Source organism: Dryobates pubescens, chromosome 11 (genome assembly GCF_014839835.1).
Source record: "Dryobates pubescens isolate bDryPub1 chromosome 11, bDryPub1.pri, whole genome shotgun sequence".
Lineage (NCBI taxonomy): Eukaryota > Metazoa > Chordata > Aves > Piciformes > Picidae > Dryobates > Dryobates pubescens.
The window spans coordinates 3,421,425-3,442,680 of NC_071622.1; the positions used below are offsets into that span (position 1 = coordinate 3,421,425).

The 21,256-nt window shown below is 44.3% G+C and overlaps 1 protein-coding gene across 2 annotated transcripts in view; it reads right to left on the bottom strand.

Annotated features, from left to right (window-relative positions):
* SLC44A5 (solute carrier family 44 member 5) overlaps positions 1 to 21,256 on the bottom strand; it is an 84,812-nt gene that overhangs the window by 4,657 nt on the left and 58,899 nt on the right. For both annotated transcript variants that reach the window (XM_054165381.1, XM_054165380.1), the window contains exons 8-19: positions 20,382 to 20,505; positions 19,091 to 19,174; positions 16,907 to 17,019; positions 16,458 to 16,589; positions 12,978 to 13,077; positions 9,016 to 9,108; positions 7,944 to 8,031; positions 6,678 to 6,940; positions 5,566 to 5,660; positions 5,113 to 5,216; positions 3,214 to 3,287; positions 613 to 683 (exon numbers count right to left, since the gene is read on the bottom strand). In XM_054165381.1, coding sequence (XP_054021356.1) covers positions 613 to 683; positions 3,214 to 3,287; positions 5,113 to 5,216; positions 5,566 to 5,660; positions 6,678 to 6,940; positions 7,944 to 8,031; positions 9,016 to 9,108; positions 12,978 to 13,077; positions 16,458 to 16,589; positions 16,907 to 17,019; positions 19,091 to 19,174; positions 20,382 to 20,505 — 1,341 coding nt within the window. The remainder of the gene's footprint in view (positions 1 to 612; positions 684 to 3,213; positions 3,288 to 5,112; positions 5,217 to 5,565; positions 5,661 to 6,677; positions 6,941 to 7,943; positions 8,032 to 9,015; positions 9,109 to 12,977; positions 13,078 to 16,457; positions 16,590 to 16,906; positions 17,020 to 19,090; positions 19,175 to 20,381; positions 20,506 to 21,256) is intronic.

Genomic DNA, 21,256 nt, shown 5'->3' on the forward strand with positions numbered 1-21,256 from the left:
TAATCTTTTAAAGACTGCAGAACACAAAGCACAGATATTGGTAGACTAATGGTTTGAAAGTGCTGTGAAAGGATACTGACAACTTGAGTTTCTGAAAATGCTTCATTTAAAAACATTTGGTATTCACAGATAATTAAGAAACTCCTGGAAGGCTTCAGGAAATATTTTATTTCTTTTATTATAGCTTATAGCTACAATGGGCTTGAATACAGTGGTGCCTCAGGCCCCTCTCTTGCAGACCTCCACCACCTCCTCATGCTGTCTGCTCCCAGGTGCAATTCTGTTCAGTTCTTATGAAAGGAGAACTGATTGCAGCTGACTCGTTGGCTGTGAATTTGTTTTGATCCAGCTATGATACTTTGGCTGCAAAAGTTCTTGCACCAGCAACACACACAAGAGCAGTAAAAGCAAGTATGGGAAAGACGCTGCCAACAGCACACAGTGGAGTTTCAATCTTGCATATCCTAGAAACACAGGAACAGCTTCCCAGACAGTCAGGCCAGCGAGACCCTCCAGCTATCAGCTAAGCACATAAGAATGTGGCTGACATACCTACAGGTACCAGAAAACAGAACACACTGTTCTGCTTGATCAAAAGAGAGGAAAGCTTACCTACACCACCAGCAACCAGGATCTTCCCAAGGAATAAAAGAAAGTCTGTAACTTTGTCCAGAACTGCCACCCTGTTCAGCAAAGGACAGAGGATACATAATCATCACACCCCAGACATTTGTATTCTTGCTCCTTAAATCTACAGGTAATTGACAAAACAAGAAGCTGTCTTCTGCTTACAATACAGCAAGGCAGAAACACGGCCTTGAGATGGGCTTTGTTACAGCCTAACCTCACCAGGCAGAAGAGCACCTGGCCTCTTGTTGGGTTGCTACAGCACTTGGAGACTTTATTGCCACAGCTGGTTAAAACAAACACATGAACAAGCCCAAACAAACCCAAACAAACAAACAAGAAAAACCCCAGCCCCAAACAAAAACCCACACACAACCCAAAACATCTAAATATTTGTATTTCAGCCTTTCTTCTGGGGTCACAGCTGGGCCAGCCCAGAAGAGGCACACCAAAACAGAAAACAGTGTGTGTGTAGATTGCCAGAAGCTCCTCTTCTCACTTCACTCTAAATGGCCAAGTTTTATACCCCCATAACATGCCAAATCTGCTCTTGTAAGACATCGTGGTACAACACTGAAAGCAGAGGCCTCAAAAGCAGGGAGACAATCACAGGTGAATGAATGAAATCTGCAGCCCTCATTGAAAGCAGCAGCAGCAGGGAGTTTCTGCTGGAAATCCTGCCAGCCTGTCTTATCAGAAACTGCAGGTAAACAATGGCTTGGAAAACCAGCTTTGCATCACCAGCCTCTTGACAGTGCTGAAGGCTATGGAGATGAGAACAGCCAGCGCTGACTACCATGACAGATAAACGTTAAGAAATATCACAGAGAAGAAATCATCATTAACCTGTCAGAACTCACAATTAGCAAAATGCACAAGATTAAAACCCCTTCCATTTGAAACAATAAAATCACATGCCTGGATTTTAGCCTCTGCTCCTGCTAAAAGAGGGGAGTGATGTTCTGCAAGGAAACTTAAGACAGCTTCTCTTTCCTGCTGCACAAGCCCTGCAGGGCTGGACACCACTCCACTGGCAGGAACACAGGGTAACAGTGGATGCACTCCATTCTCCCACCTCAAATCTTTTATTCTTCTTTCTTAAGCATCTTTCAGCCTCCCCCTCCATTCCTCTCTTCCTCTCAGTCCTGCACTCAATAATTTAAATCACCAAACCGGTTTTGCTGTGTCTCCTGCTGGCAATTAGATGCCTGCTATTGTATCAACATGGCCTGCTCCTCAGTTATTCTCCCATTGTTTTTTGATCTCACAGTAGCAGAGGAAGAGCCAGGAGCAATGAAGAAAATACTGATGAGAACAGGGATTTTGGCAGAAAGTGGGGAAAAGGGCCAGGGGAGTTCCCAGCTCCAGGAGAGGTCTGGTTGTATTAAAGACACTGGCTTTGGAAGAAAAATACTCTCTCTTCTTCACTGCCACTCTCTACCACTCCATAAGCTTTCTAGACAAATCTGAAGACCAGGGCCTTCTGCTTTCCTTTCCACAGTGAGTGGACTAAAGCTCAAGAAACAGACATATGGCAGATGAGGAACACCCCATTCCTTTACATTGAATAGAATAGAATAGAATAGAATAGAATAAACCAGGTTGGAAGAGACCTTCGAGATCATCGTGTCCAACCTATCATCCAACACTACCCAATCAACTAAACCATACAACCAAGCACCCTGTCAAGCCTCGCCCTGAACACCCCCAGCGACGGCGACCCCACCACCTCCTCAGGCAGCCCATTCCAATGGGCAATCACTCTCTCTGTGTAAAACTTCCTCCTAACCTCCAGCCTAAACCTCCCCTGACGCAGCCTGAGACTGTGCCCTCTTGTTCTGGTACTGGCTGCCTGGGAGAAGAGACCAACCTCTGCCTCACTACAACCCCCCTTCAGGTAGTTGTAGAGAGCAATAAGGTCACCTCTGAGTCTCCTCCTCTCCAGGCTGAGCAACCCCAGCTCCCTCAATCTCTCCTCACAGGGCTGTGCTCCAAGCCCCTCACCAACCTTGTTGCCCTTTTCTGGACACACTCCAGCAAGTCAACCTCCTTCCTAAACTGAGGGGCCCAGAACTGGACACAGGACTCAAGGTGCGGCCTAACCAGTGCAGTGTACAGGGGCAGAATGACCTCCCTGCTCCTGCTGGCCACACTGTTCCTGATGCAGGCCAGGATGCCATTGGCCCTCCTGGCTGCCTGGGCACACTGCAGGCTCATGTTCAGACTACCATCAACCAGCACCCCCAGGTCCCTTTCCACCTGACTGCTCTCCAGCCACTCTGACCCCAGCCTGTAGCTCTGCATGGGGTTGTTGTGGCCAACGTGCAGAACCATACACAAACATCCACAGATCTCCTTTCAGGAACCCAGCTGGCTCCTCGGAGGCCCTATTATAACCTACGAATCACAACAAAACTGCAGATTGTATCAGCCCTGCATAGGTCACCGCGCTGGACAGCCTGCTGAGGACCACATCTGAGGGCAGAAGCAGTATTTGGAAGAGACATGGTAGAGGAAAGATTTGTGTCTTCAGAGTGCAGTGAGAGGAAACCCTGGCATTTCCAGGGACTGGGAGGTGGCCCTTACCTCACGACGTTCCGCATGAGCAGAAAGAACGCGTCCTTTGCAGAGGTGCAGAAGTTTTTACCATATATGGCAATCTGCAAAATGAGAGTAGCTGTTAAGCATTCCAATAATTAGGATACCTCCTTGCATGCCAGAATCTTACTGCACAGCTCTTTCTAATACATGGCCTTGAAAACCTAAAGCATGCTCCCAGTCACCTGCTACCTCTCAATGCTTTCCCCCTAGGTTGTGACAGAATGCTCTCCATCTTTCCCCTTCAGGCTGTCAGATGAGGAGCATGTCACCCCTTGGGATCTTGAAAGCAGTGGACTCAGTACTTAGTTTGCCAAGTAGAGAAAATAAGGTGCCTGCTGAGTAATTCTCACCTTGCTAGTGACCTAAACTAGATTTCTAGTCAATGGAAAGGAACAGTGTAGAGTAGAAGTGAGCTGACTCCTGTAGGCATCTTCTTGGACTTGATGCTGCTCTCACTTAACAAGAAACCAGCAGTACCAGTGTCAAAGTCAATGGAGTTACCTCAGCATAAAGTCAAGCTGCTATAGTTACTCAGGAACAAAACTTCCTGGAAAAGTGTCTACAATAGTATCACAGTATCACCAAGGTTGGAAGAGACCTCAAAGACCATCAAGTCCAACCTGTCACCACAGACCACATGACTAGACCATGGCACCAAGTGCCACATCCAATCCCCTCTTGAACCCCTCCAGGGTTGGTGACTCCACCACCTCCCTGGGCAGCCCATTCCAATGGTGAACAACTCTCTCACTGATGAACTTTCTCCTCACCTCAAGCCTAAACTTCCCCTGTGCAGTCAGTTTACCAACTGGAATCAAGATAGCAAAAAAAGACATTTTCCACTTCAAGAGGGCATTAATTTGAAACATCATCTGCATGAACATGGCTTATAATGAACCCCATACAGCCAGCTCCTTGGGGACAAGTCTGTGACTGTACCAATATCTGAAACTGCTTGGTTGAAATCTGTGTGTTTACTTGGGTGGATACCTAGAATTTCTCTTTGAGAACTCAGAAGGGTTATTTTAGAGAAATATTACTACAGCAGATAGTAGAAGCTGTGATTTTATCTTCCACAAAGAAACACAGGTACCACAGACCTTCTGTCCTCCTTACTGAAACACTGCCTCCAAACAGAAACGGCATCAACATGCAATGTGAATCAAGTTAATATTCCTGCTGAAAGCAGGATTTCAGTTGCTGATGAGAGGGGAAGTTAACCAGTTATGCCATCCTTTCCCAGTTTGGAAAGGTGAAGGGGGTGGACAAGGACAGACATGAAAATGAATTTAGAAGGGGGCAAAAAATACTACTTTTTCACAGCACAAGCCCTATGAGGAGAGGCTGAGAGAGCTACGGTTGCTTAGCCTGGAGAAGAGGGGCTCAGAGGAGACATTATTGCTGTCTACAACCTCAAAGGAGGTTGTAGACAGGTGAGGGTTGGTCTCTTCCCCCAGTTAACCAGCACCAGAACAAGAGGACACAGTCTCAAGCTGTGCCAGGGGAGGTTTAGGCTGGATGTTAGAAAGAAATTCTTCCCAGCAAGAGAGATTGGCCACTGGGATGTGCTGCCCAGGGAGGTGGTGGAGTCCCCATCCCTGGAAGTGTTTAGGAAGAGCCTGGATGAGGCACTTGGTGCCATGGTTGAGTTGCTTAGATGGTGTTGGGTGAGAGGTTGGACTTGATGATCTCTGAGGTCTTTTCCAACCTGCTTAATTCTATTCTATTCACGGTAGGACCACATGCACTCCCTGAAAACTCCCATAAACCCCATCACGTTTTTCCCAGCAGACTCTAGTCCTGCTGGCTGTTGACCAACGAGTTAGTGACTAGAGTATTTTAGTGTCTCAGAGAAGGAAGACCACATGCAGAGACAGCACATACCATGATGTAGGCATTTCTGTTTATAAATTTCAAGAATTTTTCCAAACACCAGAAACAGCATTTGAGGCAGCAGAGTAGAAATCTGGTGAAGGAGTTCTGTGTACCTGAAAAGAGAATACATCACAGGCAGAGCTTATGAACAGCCTTCAGAACCCAAAATGCTGTTCAGAAGAAAATTTGAGATTCTGACAAAAGCAGGAGCATTATTTCTTTTCTTCTAGGTATGGAGTCACTTTCTGAACCACATTTAGCTCACTGCTTTCAGCTAGATCAGATCATGAACTCCACACTAAGATCCGGAGGTTATAAATACAACTTGAGTAAACCAGCACAAATGCACTGGCTTCAAATGGAGCTACAAAGGCTAAAGCCAATGTGGAATGAATCTTTCTTCATTGCTGAAAAAAACATTGTGGAGGTCTTAACAACCTACACCAGACTCAGAAACCTCACCTTTCAGTTTGTGATCCAAGTACTCCAGTATCACTCGAATAAGCTGGACAATTGCAAGAATTAAGGCTCCAAATGCCAGCGAACCTGTATGATACCTAAAACAAAAGAGAGGATTCTTATGCTGTGCAGATGTGTGTGTGTACAGTTAGACATGTACCTGCATGTGTGTGTATAAAGGACACAATAACTGGAGGAAGGTCCATTAGTGGAAACTGCAAATACCAATAGACCTTCATTCTGATTTGCCAGAGAGAGGAACAAGATGAAGCCATTGGTGCTGGTGAGGGAGCTGTGTGTATCAGCTTGTGGCCAGCTGCCTATGCATGTGCTGTGTACAGCTACTCAGGTGTCTGTGCTTACAAGGAGGACCTGCTCAGCCTTGCCATGGGTTGGACCTTGCAGCATGGAGCAGCAGCAGCCTTGCTGCTATTGGGCTACAGGATTTGGCCTCCCTCCTGCTAATAACTGAATGTTCCTGGTTGTACTGGTTTGGGATGGAATAGTTTTCTTCATAACAGTTTGTACAGTGCTATGTCATGGATCTGTAATTACAACAGTGTTAACACAGAGATGCCTTAGCTATTGCTGAGCAGCATCAAGGGCTGGTCTGCTCTTCCAGCAAGCAGGCTGGAGGTGCACAAGAAACTGTGGGGGGACACAGCTAGGACAGCTGACCCTAACAGACCAAAGGGATATCCCAGACCATAGGATGTCATGCTCAGCAATAACAGCTGGGGGAAGGAGGAGGAAGAGCAGGACGCTTGGGGTTATGGTGTTTGCTTTCCCAAGTCACCACAACGCATGATGGAGCCCTGATGCCCTGGGCATGACTGAACACCTGCCTGCTGATGGGAAGTGGGAATTCCTTGTCCTGCTTTGCTTTCCCTGTTAAACTGCCTTTGTATCTCAGCCCACACGTTTTTGCACTGATTCTCTCCCCCCACCCCATCAAAGGGGTGAGACAGCAGCTGGGTGGGGCTTGGCTGCCTGCTGAGATAAAACCACAACACTGATTAATAACTTTCATTTGATTGTCTAAGTCTGGCTTCCCTAGATATGAAAGGAGAACTTGCTGGGTAGATGCCAAGGCTGACACCCAGCTCCAGCCTTACCGTATTGCTCGTCCAAAGGAGGAGAAGAGTGGCCACAGTGGGATATCAGCTGGCTTTCGAGAGGCCCAGTAGTAAGAGGCAAAGGCACCAGCAAGGGTACACTGACCCAGTGCAATTGCAAAGTTCACCAGCCAGAGAAAGACAAAGGCATTGGCTAACTGGAAGATGAAGATGTACTTGTGGTACAGGCTTTCTCCTCCATAAAAAGCGAAAGTACACTGAGCACCTGGACACAATTTAGTCACGTTTGTTGTGTTAAAAGTCTGCACAGAAAGAGAAACAAACAACACAATGATAAGCAATGAGTTCCGTGTCCAGTCTCTGAAGCTTAGCAGCTTGATACAAACAACAGCATACTGATGGATGCTTCATAGAATTATAGAATCAATAAGGTTGGAAAAGGCCTCAGAGAACATCAAGTCCAACCTATCACCCAACACCTCATGACTAAGTAAACCGTGGCTTCAAGTGCCATGTCCAATCCCCTCTGGAACACCTCCAGGGATGGTGACTCCACCACCTCCCTGGGCAGCACATTACTTCACTCAACACTGCACTCCAATACTATGGAGCCTGTTTACACATTTAAGGATTCATGTGAATGCCTTACACAGGTGCTTCATTTATGGGATTAGCAAACAGGGCTGCTCACCACATGCCTGAAAACTGCATAAATGGAATCTGAATTTCAGAAATCTACTTTTAAGATATATAAATGCTTCAGCTTTGATAAAGAAAAGCACTCAATTAAAAAACCAATTCTGGTAAACCACCACAGCTGAACTGAAACCAACTACACTATGCTATTTTATATATGCTGTGGATGGGGTCACAACTTCCCTTGCCTATCTCAGAGTATTGAAACAGGAGTAGTCTTTACTTTGAATTACTCCTCTGTGTTTCTATAGTTCATTTCATGTATTTGCTCAGTTTGGGCATGAAATAAACCAAGTCAGTTTCTAATCCCTGTCTTTTTTTAGTGTTCATGTATTTCTGTGTCTCCTTTTCTCACTCTGTAAATTGAATAGTTACTATCTGCCTGCCTCAGAAGACAGTTTAGCAGAGAAGAAAACCAAACAGTTTATGTTATGCATGTAAATTGCTTTGAACAAAGAAGCATTATCTGAACACTAAGCACTTCCTTAGATTTAATGTGAGGAATCATTATACAAAAGATGCACATGCTCTACCAGCACTGCAGTTAATAGTTATTAAGAAATGCAATTAGTGTAGGTCTCATTACAGGTGAATATTTGGTACACTTACCTCTGGGTCACAAGTCAGGTTTGCATACTTGCACAGTGTTTGGTTAGCCATTACTTTATACACAGGTTCTCCTGATGTAGCCAGAAAACTGAACAAAGTATTTTAAGGAGGAATCACAGAGCTGTAGGCTTGGAGTAATTTGGAATTCTACACCGGTTAACCACTAGCTCTCAAGAACTTGTGCAGATAATGGAAGAAACTGCTCTTGCTATGCAGAGATGTATATGGAGGGTTGATGGACCAAAAAAAGGAATATTCTCATTACTTGAAGAACTAAGGCAAACTCCATCCCAGAGCTTAATAACCCCTCACCAGAATGGGCAAGGGGAACAGCTTTGCAAGGTGACACAGTTTCTCCTGCACATCTACCTCTGGCAAGGCAGATTACACGGAAGTTCTTCGACAACTCATATTCTGATGGAAGTAGACACAGAGGCTAAGAATAAATTAACATTGTCCTGAACAGCAACCGTCCCTCTTCACATGTGAAATAAGAGCTTGTGCTCAAAAGGCAATCTTCCCCTTTATGATACCTTGTCAAGTCCTTGCTGTTCCAGAACCAGACAGTGGTTGCCCTTGTGCTGTTCAGAGAGGATCACTACCCTGCATGTGCTCACACTCCTTTCCTACACCTTTCTCAACCAAACACATCTGGAGCCCACCCCAGCTTAATAATAATAACAATAATAACAATAATAATAATAAACAACCACCAGGTTGGAAGAGACCTCCAGCCTGCAAGAGCAAGCAGCACATTAAAGGTCAAATTCACCCTTTGCCAAGGGCCCTTTTTCACCCTTTAAAATTCAAGCCTATCACACAAGGCCTTGCATGATCCTCCTTCTTGGCCATGAATTTTAGACCCATTCTTTTTAATGAAATTAAATTCAATGCCTGCTTTGTAGTTCATATGCAAACATGCAGTGAGGAAGAATGCATCAGCGCAGCAAAGTGCTAAGTGACCAAATAGCCCTCTTAAAGCTGGTTTGGTTAAGGTGAAATAGTAGAGAATGATCTTGTCTTGCAGACCAGAAGACTGTTGCTCCAGAGAGGTACACAGACAGAAGGATACACAGCTGTCACAGCCCAGTAGGAAATACAAATTGCAATGAGGATGAAGGTGACAATGGGGTAGAACAATGTAGACATTATATAGCCAATAGCCCTAGGAAAGAAACAAAATATATCAGTCAACTACAGTTGAAGAAACAAGCTTTTTATTAGTTCTCTTCTGCCACCATCCTCTTTACTCTGAGCTGTCTATTGATAGTGCTAGGACCTCAGAATACTGCTGGTTCTTCAAATATCTTCACTCTCCCCTTTTTACCACTCTACTTTCATTAGCAGCACTACAGTCACCTTTATCAATTTGCCATGCTTCAGCTTTCTCCTTCTCCATGTCTTCTACTTTCTACAGTAGAAATGTCATCTACTTTCTCCCTCTCCATTACTGCTTCACAGATCCAGCTCTTTCCAGGTCACAAACCCATTCCAATCACACCACCTTGTTGACTGCTGCAGACATCACCCTTTATTCCTTGTCCCACTCTGCTCAGCTTCTAGTCTCTTCCTCCAGCTCCTAAGCACCAGGAATGCATTTGTTGCTGCTTTGTATTTGAGGACTCTGTTTCCAGTCTGTTTCCTGCCTTAAGTACTAACTATTGTGGGGCAGGGACATTCAACTTGCCTTTGTAATGCCAGGACAAGCTAGTATTTCCTGGACTATGTGACCTCCCTTGCATGTACCATAAATGAGCGGTGTTTGCTTCTGGCTCTTGGCAAGCAGAAGAATAGCTTTTCACTGCTGACAGCTTGGAGAGCTCCTTTTAACATCAAGGCTGACGTTTGAGAGGCTGACATTCTACTGACACTTCTTGTGGCTAGAGGGCAACTGGTGAGCAGGAACTTGAGCATGTCAGCTCCTAGTTTGCCAGGGATGGCTCCTCTGTGTGTGTGAGCTGATGCAGACCCTCTGGATTAAACTGGCTGCAGCTATCACAGAGGTGGACACCTACACCTGGATATCTCTCTGGATATGATTTCAAAGAGTCCATTTTGTTCACTGAAGCCTGAAGGTTGATTTTCTTCACTCTCCTGTAATCTACCTCTTCCCATTACTCTAAATTCTCTTTCCAGTGACCCTGTAAAGCTTATCACAAGCCTTTTCACCTCTTAATATTTCCTTTAGTACTTCTCTTTGACTCATGGTACTTCTAAAGCTATTTGTTTTACAGAAGGCAGCTTCCAGAATGGAAAAGGGGACAAATTTACTCAGTCCCTGCTGGAGGGAATGCAAGGGAACTGCCATGTGCAGTCAGGAGGTTAAGAGCAGTACCTCAATTTCTGCCAGAGTATAATTATATATATTTTATATATATAAAGCAGTGTTCAGCAGTTAATGGTAGGCTTCTTAGTTACCACGAAGGCCATGGGCAGTTACTCCAACAAACCAAGTTAACAACTGCTAATTGTTTCTAACTACAGATTTCAAGTCCATTATTAGCATTATAATTGCAGTATTTTTCACAGAATCACAGAATGGCAGGGGTTGGAAAGGACTTCTGGAGAGCATCGAGTCCAACTCCCCCGCCAAGGCAGGATCACCTGCAGAAGGTCACGCAGGAACACGTCCAGGCAGGTTGTGAATGTCTCCAGAGATGGAGATTCCACCACACCTCTCTGAGCAGCCTGCTCCAAGGCTCTGTCACCCTTAAATTAAAGAAGTTCCTCCTCATGTTTGGATGGAACTTCTTATGCTCAAGTTTGCACTCATTACCCATTGCCTTGTCGCTGGGCACCACTGAAAAGAGACTGGTCATGTGCTCCTGACACCCACCCCTGAAGTATTCATAAGAACTTATGAGATCCTCCCTCAGTCTTCTCTTTTCCAGACTAAAGCCCAAATTCTCTCTGTCTTTCCTCATAAGAAACATGTTCCAGTCCCTTCAGCACCTTTGTAGCTCTTTGCTATACCCTCTCTATCAAGGTCCTGTCCTTCTTGAACTAGGGAACCCAGAACTGGACACAACACTCCAGATGTGGCCTTGCCAGGGCAGAGAAGAACCTCCCTTGACCTACTGGCCACACTCTTCTTGATGCACCCCATGATGCCATTTGCCTTCTTGGCCACAAGGCCACATTGCAGGCTCATGGTCATCCTGTTGTCCACCAGCACTTCTGCTGTAGTCATTAGCAGCTTCTTTTTCATCTTCCTGAACACGAGGCATGGTCTTTTAGGTCTGCAGTAAATGCACACAGGGTTTCCCCCTCATGCATCCTGCATGAGGGACAACAGCACCCTCCAGCGACCTTTCCACACAGCTGAAAACCAACAGAATGTTATTGTGCCTCAGCAAGAAGCTTGTGAACTTTCTGAAGTCCTTCTCAGCAAGAAGCTTGTGAACTTTCTGAAGTCCTTCCTACTGCCAAGGTTGTAGACAAAAGCATTGCAGAGCGTTACAAGCGCTGCTGGATTTTAATGATCAGGAATTAAAGAGTGTAATTTAGTGCTGCCAGAATTAATTGCCATGCTCTAACTGCACAGTAGCACGAGGCTGAAAGCAGAACTTGCAGTACTTCTTAATCCCATTACAAAAATCCCCAGTCCTGATTCCTGAGAATTACAATGTCAATAGAAATGGCAGGAAACTACAAGTGAGTGCACATAGATAAACTCAGAGCTAATTCTGCTTGCTTTAACAACAGAGCTCTTCTTCCAGGGCCTATGAGACCTTAGCTTGTTTGCAATGAACTCCTAGGGCCTGCTGTTTTAAGCCCAATTTTCTTTTGCTACAGTCCAACTACAGTTAAAAAAAAAAAAGAAAGAAGAAGAGAAGAGAAAGGAAAGGGAGAAGAAGAGAAAGGAAAGGGAGAAGAAGAGAAAGGAAAGGGAGAAGAAGAGAAAGGAAAGGGAGAAGAAGAGAAAGGAAAGGGAGAAGAAGAGAAAGGAAAGGGAGAAGAAGAGAAAGGAAAGGGAGAAGAAGAGAAAGGAAAGGGAGAAGAAGAGAAAGGAAAGGGAGAAGAAGAGAAAGGAAAGGGAGAAGAAGAGAAAGGAAAGGGAGAAGAAGAGAAAGGAAAGGGAGAAGAGAAAGGAAAGGGAGAAGAAGAGAAAGGAAAGGGAGAAGAAGAGAAAGGAAAGGGAGAAGAAGAGAAAGGAAAGGGAGAAGAAGAGAAAGGAAAGGGAGAAGAAGAGAAAGGAAAGGGAGAAGAAGAGAAAGGAAAGGGAGAAGAAGAGAAAGGAAAGGGAGAAGAAGAGAAGGAAAGGGAGAAGAAGAGAAAGGAAAGGGAGAAGAAGAGAAAGGAAAGGGAGAAGAAGAGAAAGGAAAGGGAGAAGAAGAGAAAGGAAAGGGAGAAGAAGAGAAAGGAAAGGAAGTTGGCATTATAAAATAGGAACCAGTACGAACAAAGCCTATGCAGATTTCAGGAGATACTAAATGAAGAGGTCTCCTAGGCCTTCAAATCTCATATTCTGCTCAGCTTTACTCAGAGCTGCAAAGTACCTTGGACTGCACCATGTAACAGTGTCTGGTCATGGAAGTCTCCTTGCTCTCTACACATTTATGCAAGTCCATGCAAAAGTTTGATTGCAGCCAGAAGAACCCAGTCTTTCCTAAATAAAAGCCACAGTCAAAACACCACAAGTCCTCTAGCACTGGTATTGTCACTCTGGAGACAATCCACTGAGAGAACAAAGTTGATGGCTACAGGCTCCTATTAACATGTACAACACTCAGCATTTCAGCTGATACACCTTCTTGCACTGAGGACACATGGTCCCACCAACAGTGGACGTGCTCGTAAAGCAGAGAGCTGAGAGATAAGAAATGTCTTACTGCAAAAGAGAAAGCTCTCAGAAGCACAACCTCCTTAACAGAGAACTGGCAATACTTACACTACCAGTTCAGTTCAACAAATCCAGGGCTGTCCTTTAACCCCTAACTTTTTGTCCCTGGTAGTGCAAGTTGAAGCTCAAGAATGTAGTCTGGAGATCATCTGATAACATTCAAAATGTACTAAAGTTAGACACAAACATACCTACTACCTTCCTTCAACAGTGCAATAGCGATTCGGATCCGATTCCTTAGGAAGATCAGCATCAGTATGATTATGACCTCAACCACACAAAGTGTTATCACTGTAAACAAACAAGCAAAAATTAGATTTAGCAAGAATCAAAGCAATATGCTGCCACTGTAAAATGTCTTTTTTTTTTCCCCTTCTCCCTTTGTATTTTACTCTATTATTCATGAACTCCACCAAAGTCTCTGCTACAGCAGTACTTGCATTCTCCCACCAGACCTGTCAATCTTCAATGCCATGTCAGAGTTTCCTAAGTTCCAATGCAGGGAAGTCATTGTGCCCCTGTACTCTGCACTGGTTAGGCCACACCTTGAGTACTGTGTCCAGTTCTGGGCCCCTCAGTTTAAGAAGGACATCGAGACGCTTGAGCGTGTCCAGAGAAAGGCAATGAGGCTGGGGAGAGGCCTTGAGCACAGCCCTGTGAGGAGAGGCTGAGGGAGCTGGGGTTGCTTAGCCTGCAGAAGAGGAGGCTCAGGGGAGACCTCATTGCTCTCTACAACTACCTGAAGGGTGGTTGTAGTCAGGAGGGGGTTGGTCTCTTCTCCCAGGCAACCAGCACCAGAACAAGAGCACACAGTCTCAAGCTGTGCCAGGGGAAGTTTAGGCTGGAGGTGAGCAGAAAGTTCTTCACCGAGTCATTCACCACCATTGGAATATGCTGCCCAGGGAGGTGGTGGAGTCATTCTCAGGCAATGATAGTAATTTAAATGTAAATGTAAGTCATATTTGGCCTTTAGATACAATCCATACTTCAGTTCTGCTTCTCATAAACAAGAATTTTGCATGCTCATACTCGAATGCTGCTCACTGGCAGTATTTAGATACAACAAATAAAGAGATGAAGAGTTAACTTTCTCATGAAGAGTGCATTTTTGTGATACATATTATTCTACCATTTACATGTACTTAATAGGTTTGTCTGAGTATTGGCCTGACATGACTTACCCACCTGATGTAAGAGGGGAAAAAAATCAGAAGAGGTTAAGACAGGACAGTTTTGGACAAATTATTTTCACTTCCCAGTTGTGCTGCTGGAATCATACCAACTTGCTCTGAGGTCAGAGAGCACTGTGTCCCAGGACACTTCCTCTCTGAGTTAAGAGCAGTGCTTGAAACATAACCCATATTTGGTTTAAAGAGTCTGCTTCTGTCTCTTTTCTATTTATGTCAGTTTAAAACCCACTTCTGCAGTAGAAAGTGAAAAAAAACCCTCTGGACTTCATTTAGAGAAGAGAGTCTTTAATGCCTGAAGGACAATCCTTCTGACTATGAGACATAATCATCAATTCTGGCTGCTTCAGATGGTTAGACAACATTTAAACCAGCCCAGCAGTTGGTGGTGGTTGCACACAGCAGGACCTGTCTCCTCCAGCTGAAACCAAGAAGTTTTATGGAGGGCAAGGAAGACAGGAGGGATAGTACCCCTAAACCTTGGCTTGTCTGGAGGTTTGCAAAGGGACATGGGCATTGCCATCAAGGGCCACAGCTTAGACACAGTCTTAGAATCCAGACCCAGATATTCACAGGTGCTGGTAAGTTGTGATCCCAAGCACCAGCAGTAGCTCAGCCAACAGAGCTGCAGATGGCAAGTGAGTGCTGTGGTGCTCAGAGCCACAGGCTTTGCTCAGGTCAAAGTTTTTGTTACATGCATTTCAGCACCTGTTTTAGATGTGGTTCAGCATGAAATCAGGTTCCTTTAAAGCTGGTTTCATTCCAGTTCAGCTCTGTTAATGTAGCTTATTCCAAACAGTGTGAATGCAGAAAGCAGTGTCAGGACTAAGAGGACCTATGCTTGCTCCAAGGATATTTAACTGCTTTGCTGGGTGACTTCAGAGAGAAAATTTAATCCTGAGTACCTCAGCCTGCTCATCTGAAAGTGACACTGTTCTCTAGATAAATTACACATAGAATCATAGAATTGTTTGGGTTAGAAGGGACCTCAAGGATCAGCCACTTCCAACCTCCCTGCCATGGGCAGGGACACCTCACACTACAGCAGGTTGCTCACAGCCACATCCAGCCTGGCTGCAAACACCTCCAGGCATGAGGCTTCCACCACCTCCCTGGGCAGCCTGTGCCAGTGTCTCACCTCCCTCATGGGGAAGAACTTCTTCCTAACATCCAATCTGAAGCTACCCATTTCTAGTTTTGCTCCATTTCCCCCAGTTCTATCACTCCCTGACACCCTCAAAAGTCCCTCCCCAGCTTTCTTGTAGCCTCCTTCAGATACTGTGAGGCCACAATTAGGTCTCCTTGGAGCCTTCTGTTCTCCAGACTGAACAGCCCCAACTCCCTCAGTCTGTCCTCATAGCAGAGCAGCTCCAGCCCTCTGCTCATCCTTGTGGCCCTTCTCTGGACACCTTCCAGCACCTCCAGATCCTTCCTGCAATAGGGGCTCCAAAATTGGACACAGTACTAATACATAGGCTGTGAAAAATCAGGCAAGGGAAGAGCTTGGATAGTTACAAGGAAAACCAAAATTAAGGCCTGACATTCTTTAGGGACAGCATACTAAAAATCTCTGCCTCAACAACATGTAAAATATACCTCATGAACTCAAGGATTCAACATAAACAAAGACACAAAGCAGAAAAAGGAAACTCAAGCAGTAAACTGATGCTCTGTTAACTTAGCTACCAACAGGAAAATGCAGTGCTTTAGGTTATGTCCCATTCATGATCAGTTAATGTCCATGTGCCTTCTAATAAAGCAGCAACAGCAGTGCAAATATTTGACAGGTATTTGCCCCCTCTTTTCCTGGGGAGGGATGAGTATGCTGCAGGCTGTCTTATTCCAGCAGGGTTGTATTTTAAACATCCTGCCCTTGCAGAGAAGACAATGAAGCCCTTTTGAAAACAAAAGGTGATACAACTTGCAGTGGTTCATTCCACAGGTGGAGATCAGCCTTCAAGAAAATTCAGGGACCTGAATGTAAAAGGTTCTATAGAGATGTGTGTAGTCCTTCATCTAATTTCTAGGGTGCTCAATGAGGGAGAATAAACAGAATGGGACAGAAAAATACCCCTCCTTATGCAACTTCATCAGGACAAACTTAGTTTCTGTCTTCTACTTCTGCACTACAAAGACTGAATGTGCAGAAAGAGGAATGTTAACAACACAAGCATGTTTCAGTCCCATCACTAGTGTGACTGCATTCTCTCTCCTTATAAATATTCTGGTCTCCTTGCAAAAAAACAACCCAAAAACCCAAAAGCAGATGTTTGCAGAATACAAATAAAGAGAGTTCTGCTTACTACTCTGAATGACACATGTAAAGGAGGAGAAGTAGCAAGGCAGAAACTGTAGTAAGACAGTTATTGATCTTTCATAGCATAGCATAGCATCACTAAGGTTGGAAAAGACCTCAAAGATCATCAAGTCCAACCTGTCTTTCTGAATATCCACTAACAGATACCAAGTTTAAAGGGCACTTACTAAATGCTAACCATGTTTGCCTCAGCTGCAGGTACACTCTGAAGTCTGTCTGAAATCCAATGTCATACACAGTGAGGTCAGATCCAGGTATTCCTTTCAGATGATCATATTCCCAGTAACAGTGCCAGATACCTTTTAAAAACAATCAGTATAGAATGAGTGTTTCAGAGCATCACATACAAGGAACAGAAATACCAGCCCAGGTGAATACAGACTAAGCATGCTGTGGGGAGATCATCCAGGTGACTACATCTGGTGCTAAGTATCAGCACAGCTGGATTCTTACTGAATTTCACTGCCTTTTAACCCCTTCCCACTTAGCTGTGCCTAAAACTACGCACTAATTCTCCCAACTGTACCATTTAATTGCTATAATTACCCATTTTCCTTGCCCATGCTTATGCAATAAGGGGGAGAAAAAGCCTCAAAGGCTAGAAGATTATACCTACCATAGCCTATAATTCCAATTACACCAAAGATGAAAATCCAGAAGAGAACCCCAGCTGTGAACCTCAGTAAGACAAGGAAGAGCAGACTCACAATCATTGCAATGAACAGACCACTAGAAGGACAAGAAAGAGAAACACAAGGAACACAAGTGTGGGAATCTTCTTCTTGCATGCCTGTTGCAGTGAGGGTCACTTCATCACACATGAGAGAATAATCACTAAAAATGCATTTCAAAATCTTCTTTATGAAATACATCCTCATGGCTATTATCTGTTATTAGACACAAATAGTTTATGTATGATGATCTCACAAGCCAGAACCAGAAATCTTTATGCACACTAGGCTTTCAAGCTGGCTGAATGGGACTAGTGATAGCAGCTGAACAACTCATTTGCTGCCTTCTTCAGGCCATGGTCTTGTCTGTTACACAGAAAGTTAAACTGGAGGAACGCCTGAATGTGGGGAGACTGCTGGTTTATGCCCTTCATTAAAAATTGGAAAAGACCTCAGAGATCATCAAGTCCAACCTATTACCTAATACCTAACACCTCCTGACAACTAAACCCTGGCTCCAAGTGCCACATCCAAGCCTTTTTTGAACGCCTCCAGGGATGGGGACTCCACCACCTCCCTGGGCAGCACATTCCAGTGGCCAATTCCTCTCTCTGTGAAGAACTTTCTCCTCACCTAGAGCCTAAACTTCCCCTGGCAGAGCTTGAGACTGTGTCCTCTTGTTCTGCTGCTGGTTGCCTGGGAGAAGAGACCAACCCCCACCTGGCTACAACCTCCCTTCAGGGAGCTGCAGAGAGCAAGAAGGTCTCCCCTGAGCCTCCTCTTCTCCAGGCTAAACAACCCCAGCTCCCTCAGCCTCTCTTCTGGCTGTGCTCCAGACCTCTCACCAGTCTCATTGCCCTTGAAAGTAACATTAAAGTAACATTACAGGAGCTTTTCTAGGGGGAAAAAAATAAATAGGAGAAAAACCAGTAATTCTTTCTACCCATCAGAAGAGGAAATTACCAGGGCACTGTGATGCATAGAAAGAAACTACTAATGGGGCCCCTAGGAGAGACATCTACAGTGTCTTCTCTTAACAAGTCTGTGGTAAGGAAATACTTGTTTTCACTTCACTGCCAGAAAGCAAGTCAGAAGGGAAAATAGGTACTGCAAAGGGCCCTTATACTGAGTGAGGCCTTGGAAAGCAAAGTGAATTAAAAAATGTGAATTCATAATCCCATGAAACAAACACCCAGCTCTGATGCCTCACAGAACATTAAATTTCTCAGAACTTTTACTGGGTGTTGTGTCAGACTTCCAACTGGATTCCAGAAGAAAACGTTTCCCTGTGAGAACAGTCAGACATTGGAATCATCTCCCAAGGGAAGTGGAGGATTCCATTACATTGGGCAGTTTTAAGACTCAGCTTCACAGGCTCCTGGGCCATTTAATTTCAACTGCACTATCATCTAGAAATGTTGGACCAGATGATCCTTGGGTTCCCTTCCAACCTGGCATTCTGTGAATTTAAAAATCATGTGGGGTGTGTGTGTATATCTTTTTATACACACACACAAACAACACTTAGCAACTGCAAATGGTTTGGAAGTCTCTTAATTAAGATTTTCTAGTCTTGGAATTACCACAGAGATGGATCCTGCAACAGAAGAGAGCACCTCCTGCTCTTCTACCTGGTAGGACATGAAAAAGCCACTGCAGATCAGCTGCCACTCTATGTATGTGTGCTGTGCAGAACCCTAACAAGATTATCAAGAGGACAGAGTCTCAAGCTGTGCCAGGGGAAGTTTAGGCTGGAGGTGAGGAAAAAGTTCTTCCCAGAGAGAGTTGTTAGTCATTGGAATGTGCTGCCCAGGGGTGTGGTGGAGTCACCATCCCTGGAGGTGTTCAAGAGGGGAGTGGATGTGGCACTCGGTGCCATGGTTTAGTTAGTCATAAGGTCTTGGGTGACAGGTTGGACTTGATGATCTTTGAGGTCTTTTCCAACCTTGCTGATTCTATGATCATCAAGCAATGTAAGAAGACTACAGCTGCTCCTTAAGTTTAAAAGTAGGATTAGTAACAAACATACACATGATCTATTTTTTAATTCCCCACCATGCTCCAAAGGGAGTTTGAAAGATTAGCAAAAAACAACAAACAAACAAAACACCAAAACATTAAAATCTTACATTAAAATCCAATACCAAGAAATGGCATAGTCTTCAAAAATTTTCATTCCAACTGATCTTGCATCCAGGACATTATTGATGCCACTGAGGAAAGACAAAACAGAAGGTTATTTTAGGTAGAAAAGCAGCATTCATCTCAACAACAGGCTCACTGAAAGAACTTAAAACATATTTGCCAGTGATAAGAGTCTATTACCATCCTCCAGCTCCACCAGTTCGGTAACCAAGCAACATCAATTGGTTATGCAGAAGAAAGATAATCTGTGTAAAAATGTGTGTACACCTCCTGATAAAAGTCTTATTGAAAAAGCTTTATGAGGACTAACTGCCACCAGATAGAATTGCTTTTTATTTCACATTAAAAAAGAAGTGTGTGTTATTATATCTGCAATGTCCCAAGAGCCAAACAATTGTGACCTCAGAAATGCTAATAGCAGAGAAGCAGGGAAGGGCTCAATGAAGCAAAAGGTTGACTTCATGGAACTGTTTTCCTATCCAGCAAAGTTCTTGCCCATTTGAATATTCATCTAAGAAGAAATGAAGCATTTTATTATCAAGGAAGAGATAATGAAAGTGTAGATGCTAAAAGAAGGGGACTTAATAAGGTGCAGGTGTTATCAGTGTTGTTACAGTACTAAAATGTGGTAGCCTTGGATCCAGAAGCATGAAAAGGTAACCCTCAGACAGGCTGAGGACCTTACAGCAGCTGGAAAAGCAAGGCCATGGCAGCAGTTTTCTCTCATCCTGGCTGATGCCCAGGACTGGAGATGCTTGCTGACCATATGCAAGGGAGACATTGACATACATCACAGCCCAGTGCATTGCTTTTTTTTGACCTTCAGATATGCACTGAAAAGAGGAGCACTCTGCTGAGATGAGATGCCCCAAGTACTAGGAGGGTCTATGTCAGTGGAAAAGCCATCATAGGAAAGAACAGCCAAGCCTATTACTGGCTGGCCCAAGTCCTGCAGCATGAGGATTTAATTTTGAACCTCCATAAGTTTTTAGCTAGAAAAAAAAAAACCAAATAGAACTATTTAAAAACTGATAGTCACTCTGAAGCAACCAGGTTAAAACTTTTGGCTCCTTGCTTATTTCTGCATACCACAGCACTGCTTTTCCCGACCTGAACTCTGCAAATGCCCAGGCACAGACTCTTTACTGTCAAGTCTTCCCTGGGTACCCTCAGCCATCTGCTATAACAGATTCTGATTGGGTTTTTTTTCAATTCCTACATTATTGTACAATCTCAGAATCCTACAACTGAGCACTAAAGAAGTGTAAAACCTACTTTGCAGCTTCCCTGAGATCAGTCACGTTCCTCGTTTTCCCTCTTCCATCTTTGAAAGTGGTCTGATTGGCCACGGTTAGGACACCATTCTTCGTGGAGAAGTCTGGGAAGCATCTCTTAAGAACTATTCAAAATATCAAAACAAAGCACACACACATTACATTGTGTACATCAGGCTCCACTGTTACAGCTTGTCTTTTGCAACACACTTAGATCATTTGGGAAATCACATTCAATTGTTTTTCATCTGGTTATCTGATGGTGTGTTGACTTAAACAAATCCTGGAAGAGCCATTATATTCCAGATAATGTTTGCAGTATTTTCCCTCCAGCTCAAGCTCTGGCATGATGGGATCACAGCTTTCAATGGTAGGTTCTTGATGCTACCAAAGGACAGCAGCTGTATCTGTTGCAGTCTAAGAATCTGTAGTAAATGTGGAGCTTACTCTATGTCAGTACCTAGGCAGCTCACAAAAACTGCAGCTGTACTTTCATGGTAACCATCAGACCAGCTCAACATGACTGGTCACAAATGGTATCAGCATCCAAACCCATACATGACAACAGCAAGTGTCAGCTCCTCACTTGCCAGATGAGCTCCAGTACCAGCCACTACAGCTAGGTATTCTTGGAGTGGAAGCAATGGAAAAAAGACTGAAACTATTGGTTAGACAGAAGGAGGAGCAGATTATGAAAGAGCAAAAATGGAGAGATGTTTACACACTCATTTGTGTTGCCCTGCTCTTTGCCACAAGAAGTCCTGACTTTCATTCCAAAGGGTAGGACAGCTCAGTCCTACACAGCTGTACTTTAGCTTTATGTAACAATTCTGTATCTTCCTTCAGGTTTCAATAAATACTGATGCCAGTGTTCAA